The 15153-nt window shown below is 53.5% G+C and overlaps 3 protein-coding genes across 3 annotated transcripts; 1 reads left to right on the top strand and 2 right to left on the bottom strand.

Annotated features, from left to right (window-relative positions):
- Positions 1-607: 607 nt before the first annotated feature.
- MIND_00571600 (ZnMc domain-containing protein) lies at positions 608-6093 on the bottom strand (the record flags this gene model as incomplete). Its single annotated transcript, XM_037362481.1, has 16 exons — positions 608-919; positions 965-1249; positions 1298-2290; positions 2338-2526; positions 2576-2775; positions 2822-3035; positions 3086-3658; positions 3710-3820; positions 3876-3961; positions 4011-5149; positions 5194-5367; positions 5419-5557; positions 5611-5653; positions 5701-5752; positions 5803-5873; positions 5926-6093. 16 exons carry the CDS (start codon positions 6091-6093, stop codon positions 608-610), a joined length of 4749 nt encoding a protein of 1582 aa, XP_037220402.1.
- Positions 6094-9689: 3596 nt separating this feature from the next.
- Positions 9690-10867, bottom strand: MIND_00571500 (uncharacterized protein; the record flags this gene model as incomplete). Its single annotated transcript, XM_037362480.1, has 2 exons — positions 9690-10004; positions 10406-10867. 2 exons carry the CDS (start codon positions 10865-10867, stop codon positions 9690-9692), a joined length of 777 nt encoding a protein of 258 aa, XP_037220401.1.
- Positions 10868-12340: 1473 nt separating this feature from the next.
- MIND_00571400 (uncharacterized protein) lies at positions 12341-14033 on the top strand (the record flags this gene model as incomplete). Its single annotated transcript, XM_037362479.1, has 3 exons — positions 12341-12902; positions 12948-13208; positions 13285-14033. The coding sequence occupies 3 exons, from the start codon at positions 12341-12343 to the stop codon at positions 14031-14033; spliced, it is 1572 nt and encodes a 523-aa protein (XP_037220400.1).
- Between the last annotated feature and the right edge of the window lie 1120 nt (positions 14034-15153).

Below are 15153 nucleotides of genomic sequence, written 5' to 3'. Positions count from 1 at the left end.
CTGTTTAATCTGCCCCAAAACCAGTTGACAAAACTGAGTCCGTTTATAGTATCTATTTCTCATATAAGCAGGCATATTTGGAACAATTTCTTTTGGGTGCAAATAGAGGTATAAAAAAATTCTTTTTTTGGTGCATTGATTTTAGGTGTATAATGGATCGAAAGGGGCACTGTTTATTCCCAAACTCCCGCAGTGTCTGCTCAAAAGCGACATCGACGGGGACATAGGAAGCGAATTTCCGTCCTCCGGTTCAATTATCATCTTCATCTGGAACTCGAAGAACTTCCGAAGAACTTGACCGTTTCGCAGTAAGTACCTCCCTCGAGTCTGGAGCTTGGACATCTCCACAGAGTCCACACACTCAACGTCGACTATAGCCAATTATCGATGGATGGACAATCTTACCTAACATGCCCTCTCGTACCTGCATGTGCATGAATTGGAGGATAGGACAGCTGCCAGCATCCCGCTTTGCTAGCCTTCCAAAGCGCTCGATGTGTACACTCCGCTCTGCCGCTGTGGTACTGCAAGTCACTTTTGATGCAGTTATTGAGCGAGAATTGACATTGCAAACCAAACGATGGTATTTTATTGGGCAGAAAAAGAACTAGACAGTAGTATGTGCCCCTTTATCAGCTGGCGGGTTGCTCAACTGCTTAAACAGCTCCCCAACCTTATCATCCAGCATTTTCGCCAAAACACCCTTTAGTTGGTCCTCGCTTATCGCAGGTCCGGGCGCGGGGGCATGGCTTGCCGGCGGCTCCGCCTCGTGCGCCGGATTAGCGCCGTTGGCAGGCTTCCCACCGCCGCCCACGGTCGCGTCGTATTCGTCGTCTGGGATGAAGAAGTTCGTGGGGAGTGTCGCGGGCATAATCGTCGCCGCGTCGGGGTCCGTTTTCTGGATGATATACCCCAGAATCTACGCCTGTCAGTGTTGTATTTCTCCCCGCAACGGCCCACTCACCTGTGGTCCAGGGATTTTAACGATATAGCCGTTGGAGTACGCCTGGAAGCTCGCCGACTCCGAACTCGAGCTGCTGGAGCTGCTTTTCGAGTACGAGAAGCAGAGGAAGCCGCCCGAGGACGCCGAGCTAGCCGCGTCGTTCGCCTTGTTGTCGGCGGTGTTCGTCGTGCTGTGCGTTATGCGGACGACGATGTCCTTGGCGATGATGAAGGCGGTGGGGAAGCCGGGGAGAAGCCCCTTGACCTTCTTTGCGTCGTCGTCAACCCAGGATACGAGGTCATTCACCTGAGAGGTTTTATATCCGGCTGCTGATAGAGCAGAAGATCAACACACCTTGTAGAACGCTGCCGACTCTTTGAAAAATTGGGGTTGGAACCAACCCCCGCGGTCAACGGTGACGAGCGTGGCGCGGAAGGCCAGCTCGATGTTGTCATCCTGCGCGCTCGACGCTGTCGCCGATGCGCCGCTCGAATGGGAGGAAGACCCAGACCCCGAGGCTATCCACAAGTTACACGACCATTGCTCGGACGCTGCGCTAGCATTGCTCGTCGCGAGGTTGGTTCGGCTCTCGTGACTGCTGGTGAACATGATCGTCTGCCATCGGCTGCCGCCTGACGAGCTGTCCGTGGGAAGCTGGAGTGGCGTAGTGGGCACCGCTTCGTTGCTGTGGTCGACCACGGCGGGGGGATTGACTCCGCCCGTGCTCGACGTCAGGGTATGCCACCTCGTGTTCAACTCGTTAAGGTCGTCGGTTAGCGCCTGAATCTGCAGCGAGATTTGTTGTTGCTGCTGCTTTGTGTCTGTCGCCTTCGCTAAGGCCAGGGCGGCGAGCATCTGGGAGAGCGCCCGCGAAGAAGCCGTCAACTGGTCTTGCGCATCTTGCACCGCATTCATCATATTCGGCAAATCGGACAGCACACTGGACGCCATCTGCAGCTTTCCGGCCAAAGTCGCGGTGTCCACTTTCCCCGCAGCGTCCAGACACGTCTTCGCCATTGCGATCACGTTGCTCGAGTACTTCAACGCCAGCGCGCCCTGCGCCTTGTCGAGGGCTGTCTGTGCAGCGTCAACCTTGCCTTGCAACTCGGTCGGGTCGCCCTTCGTGCCCATCTTCAACGCGACCAGCTGTGCATTGAGCGTGTCCAGCTGCTGTGACTTCGCGTTGATCTGCTGGCGGATCACCTCCGGATTCTGCGTCAGATCTTCCATAGTGAACGACGTCGACAGGCCTTCGAACCAGTCCAGCGGCGACAGTTGCACGGGGTACACTTTCATGCTCCCGTCCAGGGACGACATCGCGGCCTCGCGCAGCGAATCTTTCGCGCTCTAGGGTTATGTCAGAGCGGCGAAATAAATGACAGTGCAATTCTCACCTGGAGCGCCTCACCGGGGCTTGCGATGTCCAAATAGCCCATATAATCGTGGACAGCATGGGAGTACCCTCGCACGACTGCGTCGGCGTATTTGGACGCCAACTGAGCTTGACGCGTGGCTGTGATATGCGCCAGCTGCTGTGTGACATCGTTGAGTGCCCGCTGCGACTCGGGCGTGCCCAGATCGGCCTATATGTGGTCGTGAGTCTCAAAGCCAAACAAGCAAGTCTATACGCACCACCGTCGCCTGACGAATCAGAGCATCGCGCTCGACCTCCCAGTCCTGTTTCGCGTACAGGTACTCGTTCATCAGCAACTCGCTCAATTCGATTCGGTTCAGCGTGTCGCCGCTCGCCGTCGCTTTGCTCGAGATGTCGAACATCTTCCCGGGGCCAAGCACAGCAGAAGATGCCCCCGCCGGTGCTGAGCCTGAGCCGCCTAGGGATATGGTCAGACCCTGAAAACAAGCTACAAACAAGCATACCATTAGTGCCACTCCCTCCACTCCCGCTGGCGGCCTTCTTCCCGAGGCCGAGCGCGACCGCATTCGCGAGTGATTGCTCACGCTGCTGCTGCCGCGCCATGATGTCCGTAATCCACTGCGACATCTTCACGTCCTTCAGCAGCCACTGGCGGATTTGGTTCTGCTGCTGCGCGAGGCCGTTGTCAACGTAGCGTGGGAGTAGATTGTTCAGAAGCTGCAAGCCAAATGAGACGAAGCGCAGTTAACTATGCATTCCAGACACACCTGCTCATACACGATCGACAGGTTTGTCCCGTTAGGGCCGCCCACCGTATCGGTCAAGTCGTACAACTGATCAACAAGGCGGAATTCAGCCTCGTTGACTACGGTCGGCTTGACAAACTGCCCGTACACCCCCGCGATGGACGTGTCCCACGCATACGAGCTCTGGTCAAGGAAACGGCCGGGGAACTGCAGGGTGAACATCTGGTTGTTGCCCGGGTCGAAGAACTGCTTCAGCGCCGTGACGAGCTCGAAGAGGAAGCCCGGCGCCTGCGCTGTCGAGGGTCTGCCGACGGCGCTGCCGCCCGGGCCGCCTGCATCGTGCGCGGGGTTGCCCGGATCGACGTCATGTGCTGGGGGAAGAAGCGGGATGTTGGCCAGGCGGCGCGGCTCCGTGCTGAAATATACGGCGAGGTCACTCCGTAGGTCGGCGAAGATACGCAGTCCGGCGTCAGTAGTGAGGCCGGCAGTGAACGCCTGTTGTGCCTTGGTGAAGAGCTCGTCGACCTCATCGGCGTCGAAGGTGAGCTGTTGAAGCGCTGTTTTGAACTGTTGGGCACTCAATGGGTACAGCAGCTACGAGTATTGCGTTAGCAGGTGGGCAAGAGCATACCGCAGGGAACATACATGAAGCGTTATCTGGTCTAGAGACGACGGGGCCGTGTTTAATTTGGTCACGGTTGTAGGAGAGTTTTTGTACGCCTGGTTAGGGTACAGCATGATGCTGTTCGGATCATACTAATGTTTAACGCGTCAATTCATGAGAGAGTAAAAGGGACAAGAACATGCGTACCAGCGTGGCGATGATTTCGTCCGCCGGTCCCAACTTCTTGTCAGGCAGGGCTGTTGGCGAGGTGGGAGACTCCTGTTCATGAATTACTGTAACAACATTAGAAGATGGCGCTGATTATTTCGGAATCGCACGCACAGCCCAGGATATGGCCGACCTCATGATACACTGTGCGCCTCCGCCCTGCCAGCATCTCCGCAAGCGTATACGGCGAGCCCGACGGAGGCGTGAGCTCTGCATCTGAGTCGTGTGGGACCCCGGCAAGCCAGAACGTCGTAAACTCGGGTCCCGGCAGGTGATTAGCGTTGATGTAATCCGCCGTCGCCAACAGATCCGTCTGGTCCGTGCCGATGAACGCCCAGCCGCCGGGTGTGAATGTCTTGCTGGAGTCATACGGATTGGGGCGCCGCAGCGTCGGCGGGCCGAACGACACACGCACGGTCACCTGCTTCTGGTTCACCGGCTGCGAAAAGTCGAGCGCCATGACGCGGTCGTGGTCATCGACCTTGCGGAAGACAACGCCGAGCTGCAGCGTGTTGTAGTAGTCGAACACATCGGTCACCCACTTCTGGCGGTAGGCGGTTGGCTCGGAGTCGCGCTGGGTTGTGGTGTAGTCGGCATGGTGCTTGGCGGCGGCGTTGTACGGCATGAAACCATAGGTGATCACTTTAACTGGGGGCCACAGCATCGTCTTGTAATTCTTTGTGATGCCGTGTTGCGGGCCGGAGGGACCGGTAGTTGTCCCCGTGGAAGGAGTCAGGTCTGCGTGATCGGTGGCGCACCAACCAACAGCGTCGGTGAAAGCGTTCGAAGCAGGCTCTGCTCTGACTGAGCTCAAAGCAGCAAGGGGGAGGGAATTACTCACGTGTAGTGACTCCATCTGGCGAATATGGTAAGCAACGACGGATGACTCAAGAAAAAAAGCGGTACCTAAAGGCTTCGTGCTATCAGCAGGAGTCGTCGGCGTCTCTGCAGGCTTGCCAGAATCTGGAGCGCTAGCGGACGCCGCGCTTGCGCGCGCAGCGATTTGGAACGCGGTAAACAGCTTGCGAACAGTGTCGATGTCGTGCCCCTGGTTAGCAGCAATAATGTCCTTGGTAGTGCTTGCGTCAACGCCAGAGACTTCGAGCGCATGCTCCAAAGTCCACGCCGGGGCTAGGCTGTTGGGGACGGAACGCGGGTAATTCACCACCATGTAGGCCATGTCGAGCGCTGAGAGGTAATAGTTTGGAGGAATATCACGGCCCTGAAGGTTCATCTTGGCCGGCATGAAGTACCTTGTCGGAGTCAGCGACGTCCTTGAGAAATCAGCGGAACAAACATCATGATAGAGGTGGTATCGAGCGCGCTATAGTTGGACACATCCGCGCTGTTGTACACGTCGATGATTTGGGCCTTGATCGTCGCCTTATCCCAGCCTTGCGTGGCCCCGTAGTACGCGTAAACTGCGTCGGTGTCCAGAGTAATCGCGTCGGAGCGCGCCGGGCTTTGATGTCTTGCCGCGTAGGTAAATTAGACAGGGTTAAAGGAGAGTGAGGGTGCTTACTCGTGCATACATCCAAGGACGTGTCCCCACTCGTGCAAGATGACGCCGTGATCATTCTGATTGACAGTGGTATCGTCGGTAACCCAGCCCAAGTTCATGGTCGCAGCGGGGGCAGCGATGCTTTGGTTGACGGTACCGACTGCGTCGAGTTAAGCCTTGCAGAAGAAGGGAGCATAAGAAGGCCAAGTTTACCATAGCTCCAAGAACCCAGCGTAGGATCGAAAGAAATACGAATCTACGGTGTTCAGATCGTCAAGTTGGAGGCTGCATGTGAAAATTCACCGTTCCCTTCCCCACATCAACGAGCTGGAAGACGACATTTGCGTACGAGAGCCTGGAAGGAAGATGAGTGAGATATTTATCTGAAAATAGTATATTGCGCACCATTCAGTAATGACTTTGTTAACTTTGTTACGCTGGTTGACGGTTCCGCCGATGAACGAGTAGGTAATGGTCTGCGAAGCATAAGCACGAGAAAAATAGGGGGGAAAGAGGCGAAGGACTGACACTATTCGGAGGCCAGAGTTGGGCAAGCTTCGTGATTACGGCGTGCGATGGGTCGGTCCCAGCGTCGGCGCCAATGGTACCGATGGTCTTTTCAGCGCTGACGCCGGAGCTGGGCTGCGCAGACGAAATGGCGGCGCACGTGTGCCAGGCGCTGTACTTGGAAGTCATTGAAGTTTGAAGTTCCGAGTGGTTGTGGGTTGGGAGTCGGGGTAGACAATGTCGAGCTGCGACGATACGCGCTATTTGAGTGGCTGGTTACCGAGACAATCGCGTCCGGCGTCTCGCCGCAAATCCCTAGCTGTTAATTTCTCGCACAATAACGACGCAGACACTCGGCACGTACCTTTTGTTAGTTCCGTTGTTTCTATTCTTTCACTGTCATGCACGTTGTCAATAAGTGCGCACTAGTGAAATGAAACAGGAACCGTACCAGGCAATCTGCAAATGTCATCAACCATCAGCAGCGTCGGTGTTTCCCGACGGGGGTAGCGTAAAGCCGATGTACCGGGACGCGCGATGTCTGCAGCGCCCGTATTAATAGCGCGTCGATCTATCATCATGTGCCCCTCTTGCACTGCTCGAACGTTGCGAGAAGGCCAACGCGATCTGTGGAAAGCGACAAGATAGTCTGATGGTGAGGCAATTTGCTTCGGGGTTTCACTCCTCCGGTGTCAGAACAGCATCGACAACATGGCGATCCCCCTCCATTCTCGAAGCGAGAGCACAAAACGCTAGTCGTCAGGTCCATTCAAGTACTAGCGGACCTGGACAGCAGAAAGGGGCGGGAGCGCCGTAGGTCAAGGCCCGGACGAATGGCTTGCGGTCAATATCCATGTTTCGAAGGTCGATATGTGCAGCAGGCCAGCATGGACGTAGTGTCGCAGCGTACGTGGCAGAGCAGGACCACGACGTCGAGGGTCTAGGATGCGACGGTTCGAATGAGCGCCATTGGCCACTGATCCTCCCTGGGGAATCCTGCCGGTGGTTGAAGTCGGTTCGCGGATGAAAACAAGCTGAGGGACGCACTGAAGAGGTGTGCCGACGTGCTTGACCGTATATCCAGCACTGAGCTGGATGCGCGGACTTTTCCCGTCGTCGTCGTGGATGCGATGAGCAAGCGTGAGAACCGTGATCGGCTGCCGGATCGGTGTGACGGAGTGACTGATCATTGCGACAACATTTCGAAGACGGTAGTTAGATGACAAATGTTCTCCTGCACCATAGCTAGTGACGTTGCTTTATGCCAGTGGGGGAGAGGGACAGTAAATCCAAAGCGGATAACTTGAATTTGAAATATTACAAGTACAATCTGGTAATATTTTTATTCTCATATCTTAAGACAAAAGCAATAAAAAATTGAGTGTTTTATTACCAATATAACAAATCATTTTTTTGCGAGCGAAGCGAGCATATCCGGTAAAGCATGTGAGGAACCCAATGCCATTTTCCAACGGTACAATCAATTTTTGATGGGAAACAGAATGTCCTCAAACATGGTCAATTATCCATCTATTGCCATGAAACTTGGTATAATGAATCTCTGAGTAGCCAGGAATATGCTGAAAAAAAATTCAGGCGAAAATACTCAACATTGATTGAGATAGAGAACAATGGACTATGCCACCCTACTATGCACATGATTTGAAGCGAGCTTCTGTCGCTCGCGGGTCCATATTATTTGATCAAACAGTTATGACTCATGAAACAACTGGGACTTAGTTTGTCATACTAACTTAAATGAAGGTAATTGTTAGCTAGCTATCTAAATTGTTTTAAAAGAGGTCAAAGCCTTTTTCTGTTCATTGTAATATCCCCTAACCCTAAATATCGATATTATGTTAAGAATTCACTGCCCAATCACATAAATGTTGTAAGGGGGTTACAAATGGTGTCTCCACCAGTTCACTTATGCAGCCACACATAGTACATCATAGATCACAATAAGGGTGAGGCTGAGTGAGGGTTCAGGACTTAAATAGGGATTTAATCCTTGTTTTGAAACTTGAAACAGCTGTTTCAAAACAAGGTTTTTAATTGTCCTTGAAAAATTGCTTGTTTTACAACCAGACAGCAGAAGCAAGGGGTGCCATTATTTGAAAGACAGGTATACCATCAATGTCAGGGGAACCTCCCCTTCAGCCCCCAAAAATGTACACAAGGGGGAGGGGAAAAAATTGAGGAACGTATGCACTCAAAAAATTTAAGGGCTTACAGCCGGACTAACCGACCGTAACATGGGTGACAATTGCCTATTTGAGCAGGTATTTCACAGGATCATATTGTAATGTGATCGAATATATCAGATACCTAGGCCTGCTACTGTATCAATTTATTTAATTTGATGGTCACATATCACACTAGACTTCCAGTGTGTCCCAACTTCTTATTCACATACCAAATATCAGAATGTCATTGTATCAGCACCAATGCCCATGGTTTTTCAAGGCCAAATTGAACAAATTGTTACAGTATTCAATGTCAAACCCTGGGTTCAAAAACCCTTTTTCTTCGCCCTTTAAACATTTTATTTTGGCCCTGGTTGATAAGATAAAACAAGGAGGAGATAAGATGGACGATAAGATGGTGATTGGATCATCAGATGTCGATGCTGATGTTTATTGACAGTGTGGAGTTGGACATGAGACAAACAGCACGTAAAGGCATGGCTAGAGTATGATGTCATTGCCTCTCGTATTAGGCATGGTAAACACATGGTAGTAGTGTATATAAGTAAAGTAGATTTCGCCTTGTACCCCAGTCTTCAAATTCCATTATCTTTACGATATCTTTTCACGGTGCTTCTTGCTTGCCTTCACTGGCCAACTGGCATCCTCTGAATTGGTGTTGTTTGTGACATTCAATGCCCTACCCTCACCAAAACACAGGCTATTGTCCAGAAAGTGCTGCCAGAAATTAGCTAGATTAGAGGTTATTAGCAACTTCAGATTTAACAAAATTTAGAAAGAAGATGGCAGCAAAAAAGATTTAGAATTGGGAGCAGGTCCCACTTTCCTACCATTCCTCCCTGCCTGAGTCCATCCATCCAAGCCCTATCTTGTACCATCTATGGTGCCGCCGGCCTGATGGCCTCCAAATCGGGACAAGGCGATGAGCTCGATGTCTGATAAAGATATGTCTTATTCCTCTTATGAAAGTCATTGTATTAGACCTATAAACAACCCTGTTAGAGGGTTTGCCCTCAAACCCACGGGGTAAAATTTTAAGGTTTTCAAATTGAGCGGGCTTATATAAGCAACACGTGACGCGCACACGTGACTGGCTGACGGTGACTCGCAACATGTTTCCGACGCAAGATATATATTATTTAAGCATCAAATTGACGTGCTAAGGTCTCCGGAACACGACGGTGGGACTTATACTTGTGTGAGCTAAATTGACGCACCCGTGCCTGTGCATCTTTGCACCCCAAGCCACCATTATATGCATCAATCCACCGCCATGTTCGGTGCTCCCATCGTCGAATCGTGTCCACTAAAACACAGTCCAGTGCCTCCTCGAAATGCTTCTTCAGCCCTTCAAAGATGTAGTCGCAAGTATCTCGCAGCCGCTTCTTGACTGCACCCCAGAAGAACTCAATAAAATTGAGCTCGCAGTGGTACTTCGGGAGGAAGATGCAGAGATCTCCCGCAGCCTCAATCGTCTCTTGGACGAGAGACCGTTGAGCAGCAAAGTCTGGCTGTGTCTCGAGCATGCGGCGACAGCAGCAGTCATGACGGTCAGATGATCCGCAAGGTGTTTTGCACTCACGAAGCAAGCCTGAGCGCCACAGCCCCCGTTCCTGCAGAACGACACGCATTCCCTTGGGCTGGTTTCGGAAGCGCTGGGTCAGGATGATTTGCCAGAAAGATCATCGGCTGTTCGATGCGTTGACCATGTGAATTAAGATACCATCCACTGCGCAGATGTGCCTGCTTGCGGCCCGAGTTGAGGTTCATGCGCTGGGCAAGCAGTGCGTCCACAGAGTATGCTGAGTGGCCTTGTGAGTTGTCGATCAAGAAGAGGGCCTGATAACCAGGCCCGTGTTCGTTCTCGAAGGCAGGAATAATCTTCTCTTTGAGCTGTGTCTGTTTGTGAGCAAGCGATAACAAGTCGGGAGACCACTGACCTGATTCACAAACATCTCCCCATTCCAATACCCATCATAATTCTTCCCTTCCATTGTCTGCCCCGCCGCTCTCAGATGCCCACAGGTTGACGCGATTGCACCACTGTAATGCATACCACGTCCCTTGCCCTTCTTTCGCAGCGGCTGCTCTCCCTCGGGACCCCAGCTCTTTGATTTCCCATCGTGGGCCTGTGTTGTAACCTCGTCATGCGCACAGAGAACAAGGGCTCGCTCTGGTGTCCATCTTGCGGCACCTTTATCAACCAAGCGGTTGATATCGCCAACGACATATTCGACCAAGCGTGGTTTGTGTCGGAGCATCACTGGAATGAACTCCTTCTGGCGATAATCCACAACGTCGGGGCACTCGTGCCCGTCGTAATAAAGTGCCTTCTTGTGCTCTTGGTACTTCCAGCCAAACTTGGCCATCCATTCGCGTGCCATCGAGAGCAAGATCGAGTGCCCGAGGCCGGCCTTGACGCCAATGCGGGGAAACAATGTGGTCGTCACATACTTTCCCAAGGCCTTCGGGATTTCGTCCTCCACAACATGACAAAGGAATTCCTTGGCTTCGGGAGACACAAATTGTGTTCTGACAAACTCAGACAGTTTGGCTGGATCGGTCGCCCATTTGTTGGATCGCAGATACGACAGGCCACCTCTCCACGTTGTGATTTCATCATCGGTCTCTGCCCCCAACTCGCTCCCAGAGTCAGCAAGAATGTCGATGGCGTCCGGCTCGTGTGTTTGAGGGTGTCGTTTAGCACGAGCAGCGGCAGCATTTCGTAGGTATCGTTTCCGTAGACGTGTTGGCATAGTAGAGGAAGAAGAGGAAAAGAAAATTTAATTTCACTAGTCTATGTACAGACTGGCACTGCAAATCCTTGAGCAAAAAATTAGTCCGCCTCGGGATTGAGCGGCTTAGTCAGCTATTAGTCAGCTGTCCCGATTTGGAGGCCATCAGGCCGGCGGCACCATAAAACACTATAAAGCTCAAAAGCTTGAGGTTAAGACTCAACACCGTTTAGGGATGCCGGCCAGGCCTGTAGTGATGGCTTGACGGCAGCCGTCAATGGGTACCTATTGCCATGCCATTGGCACTTTGGAGGTATCCTACTCACGGGACAGTTACCGTTCGGTTTGAAACTGTACTAGTACTGACCATTGAAATATGGCCGTCACAGCAGTTGCTACAGCTCGATGATGATTACACTGATTATGCAGATCTGCTGCAGGTCTGTCATCAAGCACCATGCTGTGCCAAGCTATGTGAAGGTGGTGATCAGTGATGGATGTTGAGCTATGCTGAGGCCCCTTTGGGTAACACTCCGACGAGCTCCAAAGGATGATGAGCCATGCTTGTGTCGCGATGGGGGCCCAATGATGGCCTGGATGTCATGTTGGAATGCAACGCACGAGCATCTACCTGATAGTAAGCCTCTTATGGAGCAGATCTATGGTGAAAAAAAAAAACAGTTACAAACCCTATTTAGTTACATCACTCTGATGGACCATCCCATAACCGTGATGGCCATCCTGTTGACCGTCCCATGCCGTCGGAAATCTGGAAAAGGCCTTTGACAGCTGCTATTAAATTGATGGCCATTGCCGCTACAGCAATGAGTGGCATCTCTAACACCGTTGTCCTCAGAGTGAGCCAAAAAGTATGACAGCAGGCTACACTGGAAATTTTTGACAAGTTGATAGCCTGCAAATAGAAAGAAAAAAAAATGTTTTTTGCTGCAGCTAATAAACTGTATTTTAATGAATGGGTAGTTTATGATGACTGTTTAACATTGTATGATGATGTACCCATGGGTTAGTGGGTTGCTGACTTGGGTACACAAGCCTAGGCCTACCCATGCCATTGCCTATGGACCTTTTGCCTAACACTGTTGGGATGCACTATGCTGATTATATAGTTGGAATATAATATATTACTCCCTTAGGCCAACATAATCATATTTGGCCAACAATCCCTGATATACAGGTGTTTGAAGCTCAGAAGACAAAAAACTCCAATCTATGTGCAAGTTTCAAACATTGTCTTTTCTTTTCGGTCGCCGCGGCCAGCGGAAAAACTGTGATCATGGGCTGAAACGCCGTGAGTGTGCGGATCAGAACGAGCCGACGCCACGCACACACTTATAGCGGGACGTGCTGCACAGAAGATGCACCCCATCAATGATGAGCGCCGAGGAAATCAGGAAGATTTCTTGATGCTGTCATTGCTGATCCACTCCCGCCTTTCCTCTCTTCCTCTTCCCATCCCCCTCCATCCCCTCCTCGATGCGCCGCATCGTTGTCGATGACACCTCCGCCCTGATACAGTATAGCAACGGCGGGTGGTCCGCCGCAGACGTCGGTGCGCTAAACCGGCTGGGCAACTTCGGGCCCGTCTACCGTGGGACAACACACCAGACGAGCACGGACGGCGCACAGCTGCGCTTCCCCTTCACAGGGACGTCCGTCGCGGCGTTCGGGACGATTTCCGTCAGCAAGCTGCCCGACGGGACATACGACCCGCGGTGGGAGTGCGTCGTCGATGGCAAGAGCGTCACAATGGGCGACGCGACATTCGCCTATGCAGAGAACAACTGGCCGCTGTGTCATGCGGACAGCCTCCCCGCGGGCCAGCACGAGCTCACGATCACGGTCCACAGCAAGGGCCGCCCGTTTTATGTGGACAACATATACTACGAGCCGCTGCAAGACGGGAGCAGCGTGGACGGCGCGGTGGTGGAGTACACGAGCAAGGATCCGAGTGTGGGTTATGGCTCCGGATGGCAGGGCTGGGGAACGCAGACGGTGACCACAACCGCGGGGTCGCAGGTCACGCTCGACTTTCACGGTGCGCTATCTATGTTTTCATAGAGAAAAGCTCACAAGGCGGCAGGCACGGAAGTGTCCTTATTTGGCTACGTCCCGCAAGAACTGGCACACGACGCCACCACCGCGGCGTACACCATCGATGGCGGGCCCGCGACCTCGTTCGGGCTCGCCGGCCTTGCAGCGGGCAGTACCACCACTGTCTACAACGTGGCGATCCTCTCCGTCACCGGCCTCTCCCCTGCGAACCACAAACTCGTCGTCACATACAACGGCGACCGCAGTCACACCCCCGCTTCCCGTCGGCTCATTCTTTGTCACCAACTCTGTGATCTCCGCACCGCCCCCTCCCCCTCCACCCCCACCTCCCTCCGACGGATCACAGTCCACTAAGCCAAGTGCAGGCAGCACCACCCCATCGGCTCCCAGCGGCAGCACTCTGCCACCCGCCCCGTCTATTCCCCGGGCCGGTATCATCGGGCCTTCCTCCCAAAACTTCGTCTTTAGCGCTACCGCCGATGCCGCGCGCTCGAGCGGCTCCCCCGCCGTCTTCGCCGCGGCCAAGTCCTCGCCGCTGGCCGCGATACTCGGCGGTGTAATCGGCGCCCTCTTCCTCCTCGCGCTAGCTGTCTTCTTGCTTTTCTTCTGCCGCCGTCGCCGTCGCCGAATGGCCAGCGAGGCACACGGAAGCCGGCCAGACGCGTTCATACGCCCCGACCCGTTCATGCACCAGCGCGAGACCGCCACGCTCGTGGGCAGCGCACCGGGGAATAAGGGCCTCCAGCCGCTGCGGCGCTTTGGCGATGTGAGCCCGTCGCAGACCCCCATCAGCTCGGACTTCAACACCAGGAGTGAGACACCGTCCACGCCCGAAGCCGACGATCCTTTTAACCCCCCTGCGGCTACTAGTACCACACCGGCACCGGCTGCACATCGCCAGATGCGTGTACACCAGTCACCGCCGTCCTCAAAAGCGCACTCCGGCTACACCAGCAACACCACTTACAGCCAAAACTATACCCAGCCTCGGGCCCAGCGCAAGCTCCCCCCCGCACCACCGCCCGCCGTCCAGCAGCACCTCGACAGCGGTGTGCGCTACCCATATGACGCGGCGTCGGTCCTGGACGTTCCGCCGGGGTACAGCCCGCACTAGCACACCGCGGATTTATTTATAATTATTGGCCCGTCTGCGCCTCGCACTCATTTATCGCGTCACCGTGCGCACGCCCTTCATTTTGTTTTATAAATTCAATGTTCTTCCTGTACATACCATAAAATCTATGATCAATCAACCGTCCCAAAGTGTCCTAATTGGGAAGATTTTCAAATTTTCCGGGCCTGCAAATTTTCTAATCAGGTAATACATATTTTAATTAATTCATTAGGCCCTTTGGGCTGTGACATTGTTGATAAAGTTCAGAATTTATCAACTAATCCCCATTAGGCTGGAAATTGTAAAAAATCAACCGATTTGCTGTAAGGGCAACCCCGGAGGCCTGAGATCAAGGTCTAGCAGGGGAGGATCCAAAGCGTGAACATTGGTAAGCGAATACAAATGAAGCTGACCTAGCAGGGGAGGATCCAAAGAGAAGAAACTCTAAGGGTCCGCCTGCTAGGTAGCTGACTACATACTGCTTGTCCGTAGCTGCCGCTGTCGGGCACAGAGGGCTTGGGCGGCGTCGCAGGCGAGGTCCCAGGGCGACCGTCGGGAGGGCGTTGATGGATCGGTGATTGTGCGGGCGAGATGGAGGGCCGGACCGGAGTCGGAACCGGAGTCGGACCGGAATCGGGCGCGTCTCCGGGCCGAAAGGGAGGTTCCCCTGACATCACCCCCCCCTTTGAATGCGGCGTCTCGACGCATAGACCGGAACGGAATCGAGTCGAAGGTCGCGGAGGCGATGTGTCGTGGCTTGCCAGGGTACTTACGGTAGAACTCCGCGATTTTCTCCGGGGCAAAGACGCGGTCGAAGCGGACCCACTGGTCGTGGACGCGTCGTAGCCTTTCCATCTGACGGTAATTCAGCCGTTTATACCTCACCCTTGCGTCCAAGATTTCCTCTACTTCCCACTCCGGGACTCCGTCCTCGAGGTCCGGAGGGGGCTGGTCGTAGCCGGGGCGTCCGTCGAAGGGGTCGTCCTGGGCGAGCTCGAGCTTGACGACGGGGAAGACTGGGTGGAGCTTCGAGTAGCGCAGAGGGAGGTCGAGCTTGTAGGCACCTTTGCTGACCTCCGCGACTATCTTGAACGGTCCAAGGTGGCGATGGGAGAACTTT

Source organism: Mycena indigotica, assembly GCF_014461135.1.
Source record: "Mycena indigotica strain 171206Taipei chromosome Unknown Mind.scaff0005, whole genome shotgun sequence".
Classification (NCBI taxonomy): domain Eukaryota; kingdom Fungi; phylum Basidiomycota; class Agaricomycetes; order Agaricales; family Mycenaceae; genus Mycena; species Mycena indigotica.
Note: the sequence above shows the minus strand (reverse complement) of the source record. Positions and strands in the feature narration are given on the sequence as shown.